Genomic DNA, 18,969 nt, shown 5'->3' on the forward strand with positions numbered 1-18,969 from the left:
CAGCAGTAAGCTCTGTGGCTCTGCCCCAAGCCTTGTAGAATTTAATCATTTCCTCTATTTATCTGGGACTGTAAACTTAACTACGTGTGCCAGTGAAGGTGGAAGTGAGTATTTGTGCAGATATGTGTCAACGGTTCTTTAGAAAAACCCAAAAGGTGCCCTTTTATCATCTACCTGTTTGAGTCATCACAAAATGCTGTCTTTCTAATATATTACCTGGGGTGTAAACTACCCTAATTTCTTTTTCAGTAACTACTGATGAAAAGCACTAACTCGTCTCTCTGTTCCTGGTACTTGATCCCAGCTCCCATGGGAACTCCAGCCACTGAAAGATCCTGCCAACCCAATGGCCACTCCCTTTTCTTGAAGAACTGGGTTTAATAGGGTCATTTCCAACGTACTCATTCTGCCTCATCCAATTCCTGTGGCCCTTTGGCATTACTGAGGAGTACATCCTGACACCTTTACCCCTTTGCAATCCCAAGCAGTTCCTTCTTTCTGCAGACATGAGTTTTTTAATACTGTCCTCATTCCACAAGGTGACCAACATCTCCACTTTCAGCCAAAGTTTTTCTCTCACTTGATAGCCACTTTCCACAAGGAAACATGTAGGCTTTCCTTGTAGCTCAGTTGGTAAAGAATCCGCCTACAGTGCAGGAGACCCGGGTTCAATCCCTGGGATGGGAAGATCCCCTGGAGAAGGAAATGGCAACCGACTCCAGTATTCTTGCCTGGAGAATCTCATGGACTGTGGCCTGCCAGGCTCCTCTGTCCATGGAATCGCAAGAGTCGGACACAACTTATCGACTAAACCACCACCACAAGGAAACATGGTTGACTTCATTTCCTGAGAGGCAGCACTGTGTCCAGGACAGAGAGCAGAGGACAGGCAGGTGCGGCTGGGTGGCTGTGCTGGGCCGGGCTCGTCCCCAGCTTCGAGCCCTGCCTCACTCCACGTGCAGCTCATGAACATGGGAAATCGTGACTGTCAAATCAAGAGTGATGAGAGTTTTCCCTGCGCCATGGCTCATTTTTCACAGGCATGCTTTGAAGATACTCCTCCTACTAATCTGTTCTTATTCTGCTAGTTAGCAAGCTCCAGGGCTCCTAAAATATTTGGTCTTTTTGATGTGTAATAAACACTTCTTCTTGGGCTTCATATAAGTTCATTGTGAAACAATCAGTCTATTTCATTTTAGCCCTACTAATACCTGCTGTTTATACAATTCCTTTTTCTATAATAATATCGAGATTGACACTTTGGGGGTTTTTCCTATTCAGTTTAACATGTGGATTAATAGGGGAAAAAAATGTCCCCACCTGAAAATGTGCACTGTCTGTAAAGATATCCCCATAGGAGTATGTCTGTGTCCGGTCGCTCAGTTCTGACCACCTCTTTGCGACCCCATGGACTGTAGCCCACTAAGCTCCTCTGTCCATGGAATTTTCCAGGCAAGAATACTGGAGTGGCCTGCCATTCCCTACTCCAGGGGATCTTTCCAACCCAGGGATCAAACCCACATCTCCTGCTCCTGCATTGGGAAGTCGATTCTTTACCACTAGCGCCACCTGGGAAATCCATAGGAGTGTGTCGGGGAATCAAAATGCAGTAAGCGTCAACCGCGCACCGGGGGTTGTGCCTCACACAGAGGGCCTCAGTCATTGCAACATAGTCAAGAGTTTTTAGAAAGCTTAACACCCGACAGCCAGGGAAAAGTTCCTCTGGGGTAGGGATATAAAGTGAAAAGAAATTTCTGAGAGAAACCATGGGCTGGGAAGCCAAATAATTAGAAATAGATCAGAGGAGCGGCAGGAAACCCAGAAAGAAACAGATGAACTGACCAGCTGCAGGTCAGTGGAAAGGAATCCAGGGCAGCCGGCAGCCGCTGAGGATAATTGTTCTGGCAGAAAAGGCCTGAGAGAAAGAGAAGGAAATGCTCAGAGGCGCTTGCTTCGTTAGGAGGAGAGTCAAGGGGCGGAGGCCACAGGTCTGGGCCCAGGCGAGACCCTCAGGGCACACAGACCAGAAGGAAGAGGTCTTGCTTTCTTGGAGCCCAGGAGAGCTCAGAGATGGGCCAGCTCAGGACCAGGCCACAGCTAAGACAGGGGGCAGAGTTGGGGGATGAACAGTTTATTACACACCACGTCAGGGGGGCAGGGTACCACACCCGCCAGCCTCTCAGGCCTCACCCTTCTGTCCTCCAGGTGCCGAGAGTGCAGCTGCCTGTGGCCCAGCTTACTCCCTAAGTACAGTCCCCGCTGCTGCAGCCCAGTCAGTGTCAAGGAGGGCAAGAAAGAAAAGCCAGGGTTCGTGGCTTTCAGAAGAATCTCACTTGGTCCTCTTTTTGTGGGACCCGAGGGTGGCATGGAGTGGGCAGCACACCAGGGAGCCGCTATTGCGGAGCTGCCCTGAGCAGTTCCGTCCCTGTTCCCACACTTGTGGCGTCGACCTCTGATTGCTACTGACAACCAAGGATACTATCTTTTCTTTCTTGCACAGGCTTTACAACTGCCTGTTCCGGGAAACAGTCTTGTGTCCTCTCCAAAAACCCATTTTCCACCTCTCACCTGCTGTGTGCATAGTGACCTGCCCACGTGCTGTCGCCAGGCAGGGTTTAGCCGGTCCCCCAGCCCCCAGCGAAGCGCTGGCCGGCCTGTCTGTTTCACTGCTAGGGACAGGTGGCCTTTCAAACAAGTCCCCCCACCCCCAACCTCCATGCATAAGTCTATTACTAGAGGTGGAATCTCCACCCATGAAGTCTCCCCGCCGGGCTGCTGGTGAAAGCTGTTCTTACACTCTTACTTGTGGCCTTCCTGGGACACGTGCTGCCCCCTCAGGCACACCTATTCTTAGCTTCCCTGCAAAACAAGGGAATTAGTGGAGAGAGGGGCCCCACCCAGGGGATCATTTGACTCTCTTCATCCAGATCAGAGTCTCTGATGGTTGAAAGGGCCTCTGTGGGGGAATCCACAAGAAAGAACCAGCTCAAGAAGGGGCAGAGCTTGCTGGCACGGTGTGGACAGCAGCTGGGTGCTCCCTCAGTCCAGGCCCAGCTACTCCCGGAGGCCTTCAGTCGCTCTAATGGAGCCCAGCTTTTTATTCCACAGTTAGAGAAGAGGCCCCTGGGAGATGAGATGTGAGACGGCACCAGCAAGCACAGACATATAAATGAGGGACACTGACTCCTTCCCTGAGAGTAAACCCTGCTCACCTGGGGGGTCTGAGACCTGGGGGGTGGATGTCAGCTCTCTCACTCCCTGAACAGCTAGCTCCCCCTTGCAAACCTTCTTGCAAGGTAAGGCCAAGACACCTTCCCACCCCCGAAAATAAATATCACCTTGACACTGGCGTCTACACACCTGAAAAATAAACCTGCACTAATGTGAAAAGCAAGCCCAAACACTGCTCTAAAATGTAAGTTCAGCACTTCCAGCCCCAGGCTGCCCCAAGCAGCACCCCTCTATGTACCTGCAAGGCAGCTTTGCAAAGCCTCACACCAGAGAAAAAGGTGTTTATTCCTCAATAAGAGCAGTGATACTCAGGAGTTAACTGAGTAAGGACACCTCCCTGGCCTGGCGCGTCTTTCTGATACGTGATGGGAATCTCAGGGTCCACTTTCCCCCAGGGAACTTAAGGGAAGACAGAGGGAAGACAGGAGTTTTAGGGGATTTCCAGCAAAATGTCTGGAAGTCTTAATCTCCTGGGTTCTAGAAATGCCAAGTGAGTGTCCTTGACTGTCACATGACCTCCAGCCTGTTCAGAGGCTGTGGAACATGAGGACTTGGCTAATCATCTTCAGGCCAGTGTAGTCCTCAGGAAAAAAAGCTGCAGTATCCAAATCCATTGGGCCATCCCCTGGGGAGCCCGAGAGGACAAGGGGCCTCCAACCCTGTCTCCCACCACCCCTCACCTTGGCGCTGGGCTTCCTGCCCTCTTTTCTGTTCATCAGCCTCCTCCTTCTTACTGCTTTCTTGAGAGTAGCTTTCTGCTCATAGTGGAAGGGAGGCTATTGGCAATAATGAAGGATTGTTGGAGCTGGGGATCTCAGGTGACCAGATTCTTTGTTTCTGCTCTGATTTTTGACATGCAGGGTTGCCTGTGTCCCCATTATTTAGCACCTGCATGCATGTGTCTTCTCTGATGTGGTTACCCAAGTCTAGGGATACATATGAAGGACCTGTATCTTTCCCATGGTTTGGGCCACTGTACTGCAATCCTGGGCCCACGACTACATGGATTCCCCAGCCAGGACGCAAAGGGGAGGCAGCCATTGCTGCTCAGAGCTGATCAACGACCTGCAGCCTGAGCCCACCAGGCTGTAGGACTCACCCACCTTTTCCGCTATCAGGAAGTCATAGCGAAGGGCCTCTCGGGTGCAGATGGCGCCGAGCAGGAAGACAAAGACAATGTACAGAAACCACCTGCAAGAAACCCAAGAGCAGAACAGGGCTGCCACCTGACATCACTCAACCCCATCCCACTCCACCCTCCTCAGCCTGAGGGTTCCCCCAGGGAACTGTCCCCAAGGACAGAGAATGGCCATCACGAAGGCTCCCCAGATTATCTGGGGGCACTGTCGGTACTCTTTTCTCCTCTAGCATATTTCATGTAAATATATATAAACATATCATTTCATATAAACGTATAGAAATGCATCATTTGCCTCTTCCAGAGGAAAACACACAGAGGTTTTCTGGGGTGGGGAGCAGCCCAGCTGGCCAGGATGCAGGCCACGGTCGACGGGCAGGTCTGTACCCCATCCTCCTGCAGCAGAACAAGCCGATGAGCTGTCAGGCCTCGGAGTCCCGCTGTTCCTTGGCCCCCAGGTGACAGAGAGCCAAGCCGAATGTGAAAGGCCAGCAGTGAGCTGGCTCTGCCCTCAGAAGCCCTGTGACCTCGATGAACTCACATGAACCCAGGGGCCTCATTCCCATCTGGACAGTAGGAGGATGGGCCAAAGGCTCCTCCTGGGACCTTCCAGCTGTGACCAAAAATGAGGCGGGCTCTTTCCTTTCCTTCTGGACACCCACCCTTATCTTTGTCAGCCTCATTTTCTTCCCAGAGAGATCACCTTATTTAGCACAAAATAGACAGGTGCTGTATGCCTGGCTAGGAGCCACAGTGCCATTACAACAAGCTAAAGCAAACTAAGCAATGATGAGGTGTATTCATATTTTTTAAACATCACGGTTAAAATAATGCAGGTACTTTAATCCTTGTCATGTCTGGGATTTCATTACCTTTCACACCTACCCAGTGAAGGCAAAGGAGCTTCTTCCCGTAGTGCAGAGAGAAAACATAAGATTCTAGGTCAGAACCAGACCCAAGGCACCCAGCCTGCTCACATGGGTGGCACAGTGTGAACTAACACAGGGAAGTCTGGCAGCCTTGGGGAAGCAAGCTGGGAGAAGAGGACAATCAGCCTCTGAGTTCCTACTGTGCACCGTTACACACAGCATCTCCTCCACAATCGACAGGACACATGTGTTCTCATTAACCCCATTTTACAGAGATGAAAATGGAGGCTCAGAAGGTTAATTGTCTGAAGTCCCGCAGACAATCAGCGGAGGGGTGTAGTATGCAAATCTTGTTTTGTCTGCAGAACTCTTCCTTTTTATATTCCCTGCAATGGTCCTGGAAACTCAATGGTTACAAAATGCCCAAGTTCAAAATGGGGGTGGGGAAGGGGAGGGGCAGGAGGCTGAGGGAAAAGGAAAGAAAGGAGTCCACCTTCTTTAATGACCCCCTTCCTTGCTGGATTCCCAGGCAGGAGGGATGAAAGGGCGAGTATCTAAACCCACCAGACGTGAATTTTCCAGCTGGCTGAGCGTTAAAAGGAGGATTGGAATATAGAATAGATTGGTCACATACAGGGCACTCTTAGAACAAAAGGAGCAATCCCCTCTTTTGCCTTGGGTTTTCTCTCCCTCTCTCCAGCTGACTGCCACAAGGGGAACTTACGAGATGCCAACGGCTACTAGGGAGCCCAGGGGGATGCTGGCAGCAGGCTCCCTGAGGTCGCCCCCCATGTTGAAGCCGGCCATGACTCCTGAAAGACACCCAGACAGGAGAGAAGGGTGAGCAGCATCCTCCACACATCACCTTCCCCTCCTCGGGGCCTCTCCTGGAAGGGATCCTCGGGCATGCCCTCCCATCTGCGGCTCTGCAAAGTGCACTTCTCAGTCTCCCCTGGCAACTAGGGAGGCATCCTCAAGGCGTGAAAGGGACTTTTGTGGGTTGGCTGATGCTCAGGAGGAGAGCTCGACTAGCGACAAAAGCATCTTATGGCCCAGTGCAAAGTAATGAGGGCCAGGGAGGCGGCTGGCAGGCCACACAAAGGTCCCAAGGCCACATGCTGAGCTCTGAGCTCTGCCTTCCAGCCGGACAACACCCAGGAAAGACTCAGCCTTAGCAAAGAACCCACCCTGTCTGCTCAGCACAGTTCTTTTCCTCTGCTACCCTCAGACTACACTGGGGTTCAGGGACCCCAGGGACACGTTTCATCCAATATTCAGAGTCAGCAGCCGTGTTCAAAGCTCCTGAGCTGCCAAGGACTCTAAACAGATTCCAACAAACCATCTTGATGCTACCAACGCTAAGTGGCGAGCTCCTCTTCACTGTGGACTCTATTCCTCATGAGCACTCATGAAAGCACGTAGTCATGGTGGAAGGTCATCGCTGTGGTCCAAACACACACAGGCAGGAAACCAACAAGACAGCGGGTGCTGAACATCGTGTAGATCCAGCCCACATGTGCTCTGCAAGCCCACGGGGATGGGTGCATTGTGAATGTGCTCTTGAAGGACGTTTTGCATGGGTTTGGGGAGAGGAATGGGTCCATCTCCATCAATATGGATTTATGAACCCTTTGAACCTGACAGGGCCTGTGTTAAGTGCTTTTCATGCTTTTTTTTTTTTTTAAATCTCATTTAATCCTCACAACAACCACATCAGAAAAGTAGAATTATTTCCCCCATTTTATAGACAAGGAAACTAGTGCTAAAAGAGGTAAATTAAAATAGCTTAAGGTCACACATGTAGTAAGTAGCAAAGCTAAGATTCAACCCTGGTCTGTGTGATTTGGAAAATTGCTCTCTTAACGCCTCTGCTATAATGCTTGAGGGAACTCAAGTGCAGTGGAGTAAAGTGAAAGTTTGGGCCCAGAAAGTTAAACAGGAACTATTTCAAAGACTATCATGAATGCTGAACTAAGGCAGAGAACTGCATACATTTTGACTGAGCAATTCCACTACTACGGTTGTATCCTAAGTAAACAGTCAAGGACATAAGTAAAGATTTATCCAAAAATGTTTATTAAAGCTTGTATATATAGAGTGGTGAAAATCATAAGCAATCTAAGGTCTAAAGGTAGTGTGTGTGTGTTAGTCGTTTAGTTGTGTCCGACTCTTTGCAACCCCATGGACTGTGGCCCACAAGGCTCCTCCGTCCATGGAATTCTCCAGGCAAGAACACTGGAGTGGGTTGCCATTTCCTTCCCCAGGGGATCTTCCCTACCCAGAGTTCAAAACCTGGGTCTCTCACATTGCAGGCAAATTCTTTACTATCTGAGACACGTAGAGGACTGGCTAAATAAGTGATGATACATCTTTCAATATATACCAGCCCTCCGATAACATCAAGGATATGTTGTGACATGAAAAGAGCAATTGTTTCCATTTCAGAGGCATATCTGGGCTTCCCTGGTGGCTCAAAGGTTAAAGCATCTGCCTGGAATGTGGGAGACCCGGGTTCGATCCCTGGGTCGGGAAGATCCCCTGGAGAAGGAAATGGCAACCCAGTCCAGTACTCTTGCCTGGAGATTCCATGGACAGAGGAGCCTGGTAGGCTACAGTCCATGGGGTCGCAAAGAGTCGGACACGACTGAGAAACTTCACTTTCACTTTCAGAGGCATATCTGAAAGCAGAACATACAGTATGATCTTATTGTGAAAAAAAAAAAAACAGATAAATAGATGTGTAGAAAAATGAAAAAGGAACTAGAACATGTTCAAAATGTTATTTCTGGGTGACGGAAAAACAGATCATTTTTTATTTTGTCGTTTACCTCTTCTTTCTCAATTTTCTATAGTGATCATTATGAAATAAGGGAGAAGTAATTCTTAAATGTTTTTTGTTTGTTTAAAATGGCATGTCGGGCACATTTTCTTTATTCTCAGTCCTCTCCCTCCCAAGACCCTATCAAAAGGATAGTAAAAGGGGAAAATGGATGAATGCCTAAAAAAAAAGAGGATTGGGAGGGGGAGCCATAAGTAGATGAAAAGTTTCCACAAATGTCTGGAACATAGAAAATGGATAAAATGATACAGAGTACTAAAATGAAAGGAAAAGAAAACCTTGGAACGCTTATCTAGAGGACCTAAATAAACTGCCCAAGAAAAACCAGGACTACTAGTATGGATGTTCGCACCCAGGTGAAGCTCTCCTCAAGAGCCAGACACACCCACAAATGTGCTGCTGTCACCCTGTCATGAAGGAAGAACCCCGTCAGGAGACAGACCCCCTCACACTGCAGCAGGAGATCCATGCCAGCAACCAAAGGTGGTCACGTGTATAACAAACCCAGCAGCAAACACACAGACACATGCATAGCAAAAACAGGACCACCTGGGCTGGAAGAAACATAAAAATCAGAACACAGGATAAAATTTTGAAGAAAATACTAATTAGTAGCTCCATAAACATCCAAGAAGAATATTCTACCTATAAAGCAAGATGCTATGAAAAACAAAAAATAAGAACAAGAAAAAGACTTTTGGAAATTAAAAACATGATCACTAAAATTAAAAACATGATCACTTACACTAAAAATGCAGTGGAGTATCTAGAAGATAAAGTTAAGTAAATATCCCAGAATTTAGAACAGAAAGACAAAGGGGTAAAAATTTTCAGCAAAAAATAGGAGAAAGAGAAGAAATCTTGGAGTTACAATATCCAACTAAGAGGAGGTCCAGAAAGAGAGAACAAAGATAAATTAAGCAGGTAAACAACAGAAATAAATGTCTTCAACCTGAAGAAGACACAAGTCTTCAGGCTGAAATATCCCATAAAGTAAACAACATAAAGGCCCACACCTAAATCATCACTGTGCAATTTTAGGAGAAATCCTAAATATTTTCAAAGATAAAAACCGAACAGTTACAAAGGAACAAAAATTAGACTGGCATCAGACTTCTCAACAGCAACAGTGAGTTCTAGAAAAGAGCACTGATTTTTAAATTCTGTGGAAAAGCTATTTTGAAACTAGAGTTTTAGCCAGATTACCAATTAAGTGAAAGTAAAGTTAAGCAAAGAAGGGCTCAGAAAATTTACCTCCCACACATCATTTCTGAGGAAGACACTAAAGCAAGGACTCCAGTACAATGAGGATATAAGCTATGAAAGAGAAGAAGAGAAGGTTCACAAAGCAGTGGTGACAAGTCAGGAGTTAACAAAGTCCCAGAGTAACAGTGGTGCAGCAGAGAAACCCGCAGGGACTGAAGCAGAAGAACGGAGACCCCGGTAGGGATGCCTCTGGATAGGACTGGACTCAACACAAAGGACACTATGAATTATTTTAAAGGTTTGCTGACTGCGTATTTTGGCAACAAGAGAAAACGCTTACTGAAACTCGAGGAGAAGTAAATAAGAAAGCCAACATGTAAATAGGAAGGAAACTAAAATAGGACATGACTTTAAACAACTAATAAAAAAAGTCTTAACGTTAATCCATTTGGCCATTATATTAGGAACATTCTCCCCTAAATGACACAAGGGCCACGTCAGATGCAGCCAAGGAAGTGGAGTTGTAGCCCACCACTTTGCTCTTCAGTGAACCACAGCTACGGAGTCACAGACATAGCCCAGAGGACTTAAGTTTAGCTGCAAAGTAGAATACAAGTATCATCTACCTTGACAAAGTGACATAAAGCTATAGCTAACAGCTAATACGAAAGGAAAAGAGAAAAGAAAACCAGAAAGAGGAAAGGCACTCATATTTTTGTTGTAGTAGTGTGGGAAACAAAAGTCCCAGGATCTTCACTCAGGACTGGCTGAATGCTACAAGCTTCAGTTAGTTTAATAAGAAAACCTGAAATGTGAGTTAGCCATTAAGTTTGTTAGGTCAATAAGGAAATGCCAGCAAATATTTATATACCAGCTGCAATAAATTTAAAGTTAATGCTAGAATTTATTCTGTATTTTGTCATCATAAAGGGGAGTTTCTAAATGTTTGCTAAGAGGAGCAAAGAAATTTCCAAGAATATTGAACAGCTTGTTTTTGAAGTTCCAAAACCTGTTGACTTGTAACCTAAAGGCAAAAGAAAAAAGAAAAAAAACACATTTTTTAGTAGAGAGAGGGTGTGTGTGTGTCGGGGTGGGGGGTGTGTGTTGGGGGGGGTGGGGTGGGTGTGAAACTGTGTTTGTTCACTGCAAGTTGTAAACTACAGCTTTCATGAGATTTTCCTCTTTACCTGCTAGTCATCAGCTTGTCATAGCTTCCCTGATATTGCTCTAAAACATAAATATAAAAGGATTATTCAGAATCCCTTAAAATCAGGGATTCCTTTAAGATAACTAACACATTCCTTGTCAAAATACTTTACACATGAAATAAATATGACCCTAATACATTAATCTTAAAACACAACACAGAATATTAATTTTCCACACAAACAATAAGCAGTAAAGAGATATAGCCTAGGATGGATAACAGACTTAAGCATATTATTTAAAGTTATAAAGATAATCAAAAAAGAACAAAAATTAAAATATGACTATTAAAAATTGGGAAGTGGATAAAGGAACATGTAAGGAAGCTAAACCCTCTACATTTCTTACCATGGAGTCAATAAATTACATGTGACTTTGACTGTCAAGTTATAGATATAAGCATGTACATGCAGGCTAAGTCGCCTCACCTGTATCCAAGTCTTTGCGACCCTCTGGGCCATAACCCAGCAGGCTCCTCTGTCGATGGGATTCTTCAGGCAAGAATACGGGAGCAGGTTGCCATGCCCTCCTCCAGGAGATCTCCCCAGCTCAGGGATCCAACCCACACCAGCTGCGGATCCCTCACTGCAGGCGGATTCTTTACCAACGAGTCACCAGGGAAGCTCAGATGTAGGCATGTTGCTTGGTAATGCAGTTAGCTCCTGAAGTACTAAAATGACTACAAATGGTTGCCCCTGTAGAGGGGTTCTTTGGGTGGTCAAGTTGGTGGAGGAGGGAGGGCAGGCTGAGAGACTACTGCTTTACGTTACAAGCACCTCTGCACTATTTTTTTTTTATTTTTTAAATCACATACAGGTTTTATTTAGATCAAGAGAGCAAGGCCGAGGACCTGCCTTACTCTGACCACAGCTCACGGGACCATGTCCTTTGTTGCTAGAACAGTCTGACAGCCAAGGCCAGCCCTGGCCAGATCCCCATGTCTACCTGATACTCAGGCCCCACTAACTTCGTCCATTAACACCTCCTCTTTCTGAACCTCCCAAATGCTGAACCTCTGCCAAGGTTCTCACCTGTCACCAGGTTTACCAGTGTCTTACCTGCCTGGCTTCCTACCTTCGGCAATGACTTCATTCTGCCCCCAAGCCCCTGGCAGTTCTATGCCCATTCACTCAGCTTTGCAAAGTTACATACTGCCATGTATTCTTTGCCATTTTCGTACCTCCTCTAGTTTGTCATGTCTTTATGTACGCCTTCCTTCAGATCATTTACAAAACTCTAGAAATAAGGAGCCACAAGAACTCCATTGCTATAGGCGCTTCTGTCTAGGAAAGTGATTGATTAATCGTAATGGCTTCCTGCTTCCCAAAGGTTCTGTATTCATAACAAACAAACGCCCTTTTCTTCTCTCTCCACAATCCCTTGCACAGTGATGACCCTGCCTTTAATTAGAGGTCCTACTAGCTGGCCTGGTATGGGGCACGTGGGAATCCTGCTCAGTGGGAGCAGAAACAGCTGACACTGACACAGGCCACCCTCAGGAATGGGCCAGACCCAGCCAGCCAGGAAGTGGGCTTGTGAGACAAAACAGGCAAGCCAGAAAATAGGCAGTCAGTACCGTGAACACAAAACTCCCAAGACAAGGAAATGGCAGTAACTTGCACTCCAGACAGGAAGCCTCGGGGTGACTCCTGTGGGTGTTCCGGGCACACCTATTAGATTGGTTTGCACACTGTTACTACCAGAATTTTGCCCTTGCACGACTACACAATTCTTGAGCAGATGATCTCTAGTTCTGGTGGACTATAAATGTCTTGCTTACCAGTTAGATCTAGAAAAGTTATTTTGATTTCATATTCACCCATACTAATCAGGTATTATAGAGATTCCCTAGTTACCTTTCTGCTTCTGTTACAATTTAAAAATATTATTAATGTTAGAGTTAGATTTAGTGGAGGAATAGTAGAATAAGTACTATTTCACAGTGATATTTACAAATAATGCCCCCTAAAAAAAGGTTCCACAGTTAAAAAACGTATCAGTGGGAAAAACCTTGATTAAACAAGATCAGAGAGATTCTTACTGCTGGACTTACCATGCTAAGTCACTTCAGTCGTGTCCAACTCTGTGCGACCCCATAGACGGCAGCCCACCAGGCTCCCCCATCCCTGGGATTCTCCAGGCAAAAATACTGGAGTGGGTTGCCATTTCCTTCTCCAATGCATGAAAGTGAAAAGTGAAAGTGAAGTTGCTCAGTCGTATCCGACTCTTAGCGACCCCATGGACTACCAGCCTACCAGGCTCCTCCGTCCATAGGATTTTCCAGGCAAGAGTACTGGAGTGGGGTGCCATTGCCTTACCATACAACATTCTAATTTTCATTGTCCATTTGTAAGAAGAGAAATGTAGCACATACTATTTCCCAAAACTTATTTGACATTCAACACTTTTTTTAAAAAAATGAAACACTTTAATCATTGGAAAACACCAAGTGTCCATTTTGTAATTCCTATTTGATCTTTATCCTCTTTTTGGCAGGCTTCCTAAAAATCTTTAAAGTGGTTATTTAGAATCATCAATTCTTAAAGCTGGAAGGTATCTTAGAGATCATCGACTCTGGCCTTTTATTTCACAGATGAGGCAACTGAGACCCCAAAAGAGGAAGCAATTTTGATCATGTTTTCAAGCTAGCTGCTTGCAAAACCAGCAGAACTCATGTTGAAGTTTCCTTAATTCAAGTCATGTTATTTCCTCCACATCATACAGTCTCTCCATTTCCTCCTAACACCCATGCTCTTTTTGGATTTTTCTTTTTAAACCAGAGTAACGGCATGATTAATTTGGGGCTACCGCCCCCACAAGAGTGCTGAACTTAGTTATAATCAGCCCTACTTATAATCAGTTATAATCAGCACCACAAGTTGGTTTTCCTACAGCAATTTCCGTCCCCAGTTCTGAATCACTAGTCTGTCCTGGTCCAGGGCATTTCCCCTCCTCGTTGGTCTTGAGCTGCCAGTTCCAGGAAGCAGTTAATTGCTTTACCCTAAACCACGTCCTCGCCCTATATCAGGATGATGATATGGGCTGCATTATGACCATATGACTTAGGCAACAGGTTTCTTCACACAGGTAAAGCCTTCTGACTTGGTCTTCCGTCCTCGTCCTAAGGCCTTTTACATCTCCTCACCGACTCAGCTTTCACATGTGAGGATGGTGGTGTTGGCCATCACTTTACCAGCTTGAGTTGAGGAGGTTAAACCTCCAGCATCATCCAGACCTTTCTGGGCACTGCCATTAACCTCACAGTCTGGTTGTGTGGCACCAGGTGAACTGGGAGGTTTGGCTTGGCACCCTGGCTCAAATATCTGTGACAATAGACGTGGATGGTCAGGAGAGGAACTGATCCCTTAAACATCTCTAGGATCAGCTATTGATAAAAATAACCAGGATAAATGTCCATTAACCACTTACCAGCATCTGCAAGATAGTGGTCCTCTGCCTTTTCTCGCTGCCCGCTTCATCAACCATAGTACAGAGATCAAAGTCTTCACCTCTTGCCTGTTATTTTAATCCCACTCCCACCCTATTTCCTTTTTTGATCCTGAAAATGAGAATTCTTAAGAAAAAAAAAAAAAAAGGCTTCCCCAGTGGCTCAATGGGTAAATACTTCACCTGCAATGCAGGGACACAGGAGGTGCAGGTTGATCCTGGGATTGGGATAGTCAAAGTTATGGTTTGTCTAGTAGTCATGTGTGGATATGAAAGTTGGACCATAAAGAACACTGAGCCCTGAAGAATTTATGCTTTCAAACTGTAATGCTGGAGAAGCCTCTTGAGAGTCCCTTGGACAGCAAGGAGATCAAACCAATCAGTCCTAAAGGAAGTCAACACTGAAGGGGCCTGATGTTGGAACTCCAATACTTTGGCCACCTGATGTGAAGAGCTGACACACTGGGAAAGACCCTGATGCTGGGAAAGATTGAAGGCAGGAGGAGAAGGGAGCAACAGAGAACGAGAAGGTTGGGTGGTATCCCTGACTCAATGGACACGAGTTTGAGCAAACTCCAGGAAGGACAAGGAAGCCTGGAGTGCTGCAGTCCATGGTGTCACAGTCAGACGCGACATAGTGACTGAACAATAAGGAAACAATGGGAAAAAAAAAAGCCTGGGGCTTCTGGATAAAGCATTTGCCTGCAATGTGGGAGACCAGGGTTCAATCCCTGGGTTGGGAAGATCCCCTGGAGAAGGAAATGGCAACCCACTCCAGCACTCTTGCCTGGAAAATCCCATGGACAGAGCAGGCTGGTAGGCTACAGTCCCTGGGGTTGCAAAGAGTCAGACATGACTGAGTGACTTCACTTTTCCCTTGTGGTCCAGTGATTAAGAATCTGCCTGCCAATGCATGGGACTTGGGTTCGATCCCCAGTCCAGGAAGATCCCACACGCCACAGGGTATCGAAGCCTGTGTACCACGGCTACTGAGCCCGCACTCTAGTAGAGCCCTCGAGCTGCAGCTATTGAGCCCACATGTCCTCGAGTCCATGGTCTACAACAAGAGAAGCCACCACAGGGAGAAGCCTGTGTACCACAGTGAAGGACAGCCCCCACACAGCACAGGGAGAAGCCTGTGTACCACAATGAATGACAGCCCCCCCACAGCACAGGGAGAAGCCTGTGTACCACAATGAAGGACAGCCCCCCCACAGCACAGGGAGAAGCCTGTGTACCACAGTGAAGGACGGCCCCCCCCACAGCACAGGGAGAAGCCTGTGTACCACAGTGAAGGACGGCCCCCACACAGCACAGGGAGAAGCCTGTGTACCACAGTGAAGGACGGCCCCCACACAGCACAGGGAGAAGCCTGTGTACCACAGTGAAGGACAGCCCCCACACAGCACAGGGAGAAGCCTGTGTACCACAATGAATGACAGCCCCCCCACAGCACAGGGAGAAGCCTGTGTACCACAATGAAGGACAGCCCCCCCACAGCACAGGGAGAAGCCTGTGTACCACAGTGAAGGACGGCCCCCCCACAGCACAGGGAGAAGCCTGTGTACCACAGTGAAGGACGGCCCCCACACAGCACAGGGAGAAGCCTGTGTACCACAGTGAAGGACGGCCCCCACACAGCACAGGGAGAAGCCTGTGTACCACAACGAAGGATAGTCACAACCAGAGAAAGCCCGCACACAGCAACAAAGACCCAGCACGGCCAAAAATAAATAAATAAATAAATACTTTTTATAAAGAAAAACAGCTAATCATTTTCTAGACTTTCCTGGTTTCTGTTGGTTGGTCATTAAAGAACTACTCTTACTTTAGAAGCCTTCAATTTTCCCTTTCCATTTAGAGATTGTTTCTCTGTTGCCTTTTTTGTTTCTTTTTTTAAGTTCATAAATTTATTACTTTTCTTTTTCATTAAAGTAGAATATCCATGCACTAAAGTGACTTAACCTTATCTGCTGCCTTTTGTTGTTTGGAGGCAGTGTGGCTCTGAGCCTCGGTCTCCCCATTTGCAAATGGGGATAAGATTATGTACCTTGCAGGATTGTTGTAAAGCTAGAAAGAACATCTATAACGCACCTAGCACAGTGCCTGGCACCTAGTAGGTGCTAAATAAATGTCCACCTGGGGGTGGGGGCATGGGATAAACTGGGAGATTAGGACTGACATATACACATTATTATCTATAAAATAGATGACTAATAAGAACCTGCTGCATAGCACAGGGAACTCTACTCAATGGTCTATATGGGGAAAGAATCTTAAAAAAAACAAGAAGAGTGGATATATGTATATATGTATATGTATAACTGGTGCACTTTGCTGTATACCTGTAACTCACATAACATTGTAAATCAACTATAACACAATAAAAAAACATTTTTTTTGAATGTCCATTTGGGGAAGATGGGCTCCCTTCTGCTCTCAGAACTCCCCTGGGTTCCTAAGCACTCTGGCTGCCTCTCCTTACCTTCCACCTGATCGTCAAAACCCCACTCCTTCCCCACACCTGGCTGATTGGTTTGTTTAGCTGTTAAAGTAGGAATCTTTCGTCCCCTCTTCGCTCTATTCTTAGAGGCAGAACTAGTCAGTGCTCCACCCTCGCAATGCCTTAGAGATGCTGCTGAGACAGACTGTGTCTAATAATGGGACATTCAAACACTAGGATTCCAGCAGGATTTATTGACTTCCGGGTAGAGTACAGCTCCAGACAAACGTGTGTCCTCTTTCCCAGCATCCTTGCCAAAGCACGTGGGAAGTGATGGGGATCACCATTTTTTGTCGGGTGACCTTGGGAAATCACCTCTCTGTGTCATTGTTTCCTCATATGTAAGATGGATTAATAATAGAACCCAGGGAAGGATACAGGTTCCATGGGGCCTAAAACTTTTTAAAAATACCAAGTTATGAATATGAAATGGAACTTTAGAAGGAGGTCATGCAACCAAGGGACCCTGAAACCCAGGCTTCATTAGCTTAATGATAAATCTGCATCTGATAGAAGCACTGGGGTCATGATGAGGTTTAAATGAAAGACTATAAAGTGTTCCGCACAGTGCCTGATGTTGTAGGCTATTGTAATGATAATTATTATAGATACTGTGATAATTTGATAAAATCATAAATTCTATAAGTGAGATTACAAAAATAAACATATATAATAATTATAAAGCTCCCTCCCTTTCTCCTGTTCCTACTCACAAGTCCATCAGAATGCAGAGAGGTGAGTCCCGCCCTCAGACTGTCCTTCCTCAGTCTCTCTGCTCCTTAAAACAAGACCTCATTCTGCCCCAGCAGGTCCTCGTTCTCTCACCCACAAGAACACATAACTTAGGAGAAGGCCTGGGGATACACTGGGAGAGAAGGAATGTACGGGTAGGCTGAAGGCAAAGCCAGCATGGATGCCTAGAGCTGAGGGTCCCAGAGACAGCCAGCCAATCTGGAAGAGCCCAGTAGAATCCAGAACTTCTCAGAGTGTGTGTATGTGTGCGGGGTGGGGAGAGATAGGATCAGGTCCAGGGAGGCCAAAGGATGTCACAGAAAGAGCAGGGCTCCTGACCACAAAGGTAAGCGTGGACATTCTGGTAAAGGCTGCTGGTTTCCCCCATACATTTTGATGCTGGGTGTGGTCAACCACAACAGGCCCTTATCCTTTCCAGCAGGAGTCTGAAATTTGGGGACAAGGGTTACACAACTTCACACAATGGTATTTATCCCAGTGAATTTCCATTTTCTAGTTCCTCCATGTACTGTGGTCCCAGATTCCCAGAGTGGCTATGTGTGTGTATGAATAACTATAGGGAGAGGTGTTTGTTTTTCAGAGAAAGTTTGGTGGTATAGCTCAGAGAAGGAAAGTGCTTTGGGAAACTAAATGCAGAGTCTATTCCAAGGTCCCAGCCCCACCCTGCAGCCACCACCACAGGGTGTGGTGGAGTGCAGCGAGGAGCACTGACAGAAGACCTTGCTTCCTAACTCCAGAGGAGCCACTGAAACCTAGGCTTCAGCTATTCTCCCCAGAAGTCTCCCGCCCCCAGGGATAAAATCTCTAGAGTAACCTAAATAACATCACTGGTCAGAGATGAGGATGCAGGGTTGGGGGACTGGAAGTGTCTGTTCTTCCAAACTCCTCTCCCCTCTCACAGCCTGGAGGTTCTCTTGTTCCAGGAGAGGATGGCGTTGGAGGGAGCCCCAGCCATGACTCACTCAGAGCTAATCCTTGGCAAATCCGTCACCATGGAAACTGCCAATCATCCATGCTTTTCATAGTTTAATGGAACATCTGCCAGGGGAAAGCCAAGGGATACAAATTGCCTGTCCTGCCTACTGTGTTTACACTGGAGCCCCTGGAAAACAGAGATAGCCAGGAGAGGCAACCCTCTACAGAGGGATGGTGGCCCAACTTTATTGCAGAGGGGGACCCCTTCCAGGGCTCGAAAGTGGGCTCTTGTCTAACACTCAGAAAAGAATTGTCAGAGGTGACATGTACTGACAAAGCAAGAGACTTCACTGGGAAGGGGCGCCTGGGTGGAGAGCAAGAGGGTCAGGGAACCAAGGAGACCTGCTCTGCCATGTGGCTTGCAGTCTCGGGTTTTATGGTGATGGGATTAGTTTCCGGGCTGTCTCTGGCCAATCATTCTGACTCAGGGCCCTTCCTGGTGGTGCACACATTGCTCAGTCAAGATGGATTCTAACAAGGAGGATTCTGGGAGGTCAATGGGACATGAGTATCTCCTTTTGACCTTTCCCAAATTCTACCGGTTGTTGGTGGCTTTTTAGTTCCGTATTCCTTACCAGGACCTCCTGTCGTAAAATAACTCACAGGAATGGTTACTATGGTGCCTGATGAGAGCAGGCAGTTTCAGTCAGTGTGTTTCTCCTAACAACTCTGGTCACCTTCCGCACCTTAGCTGGGTGATCTTCCACAATCCTTCATAAACTCCTCTGTGCTCATTTCCCAGATCAGTGATTCTCAACCTGGTTGGGCCCAGATCGGGGTGTGGAGGGTGGGGATGGGGCCG

At 46.7% G+C, this 18,969-nt stretch overlaps 1 protein-coding gene across 2 annotated transcripts in view; it reads right to left on the bottom strand.

The window, feature by feature from the left end:
- The window catches only part of SLC12A8 (solute carrier family 12 member 8), a 149,051-nt gene that overhangs the window by 36,329 nt on the left and 93,753 nt on the right, over positions 1 to 18,969 (bottom strand). For both annotated transcript variants that reach the window (XM_027536506.1, XM_027536495.1), the window contains exons 7-8: positions 5,963 to 6,050; positions 4,335 to 4,422 (exon numbers count right to left, since the gene is read on the bottom strand). In XM_027536506.1, coding sequence (XP_027392307.1) covers positions 4,335 to 4,422; positions 5,963 to 6,050 — 176 coding nt within the window. The remainder of the gene's footprint in view (positions 1 to 4,334; positions 4,423 to 5,962; positions 6,051 to 18,969) is intronic.

This window comes from Bos indicus x Bos taurus, chromosome 1 (assembly GCF_003369695.1).
Source record: "Bos indicus x Bos taurus breed Angus x Brahman F1 hybrid chromosome 1, Bos_hybrid_MaternalHap_v2.0, whole genome shotgun sequence".
NCBI classification, from domain to species: Eukaryota; Metazoa; Chordata; class Mammalia; order Artiodactyla; family Bovidae; genus Bos; species Bos indicus x Bos taurus.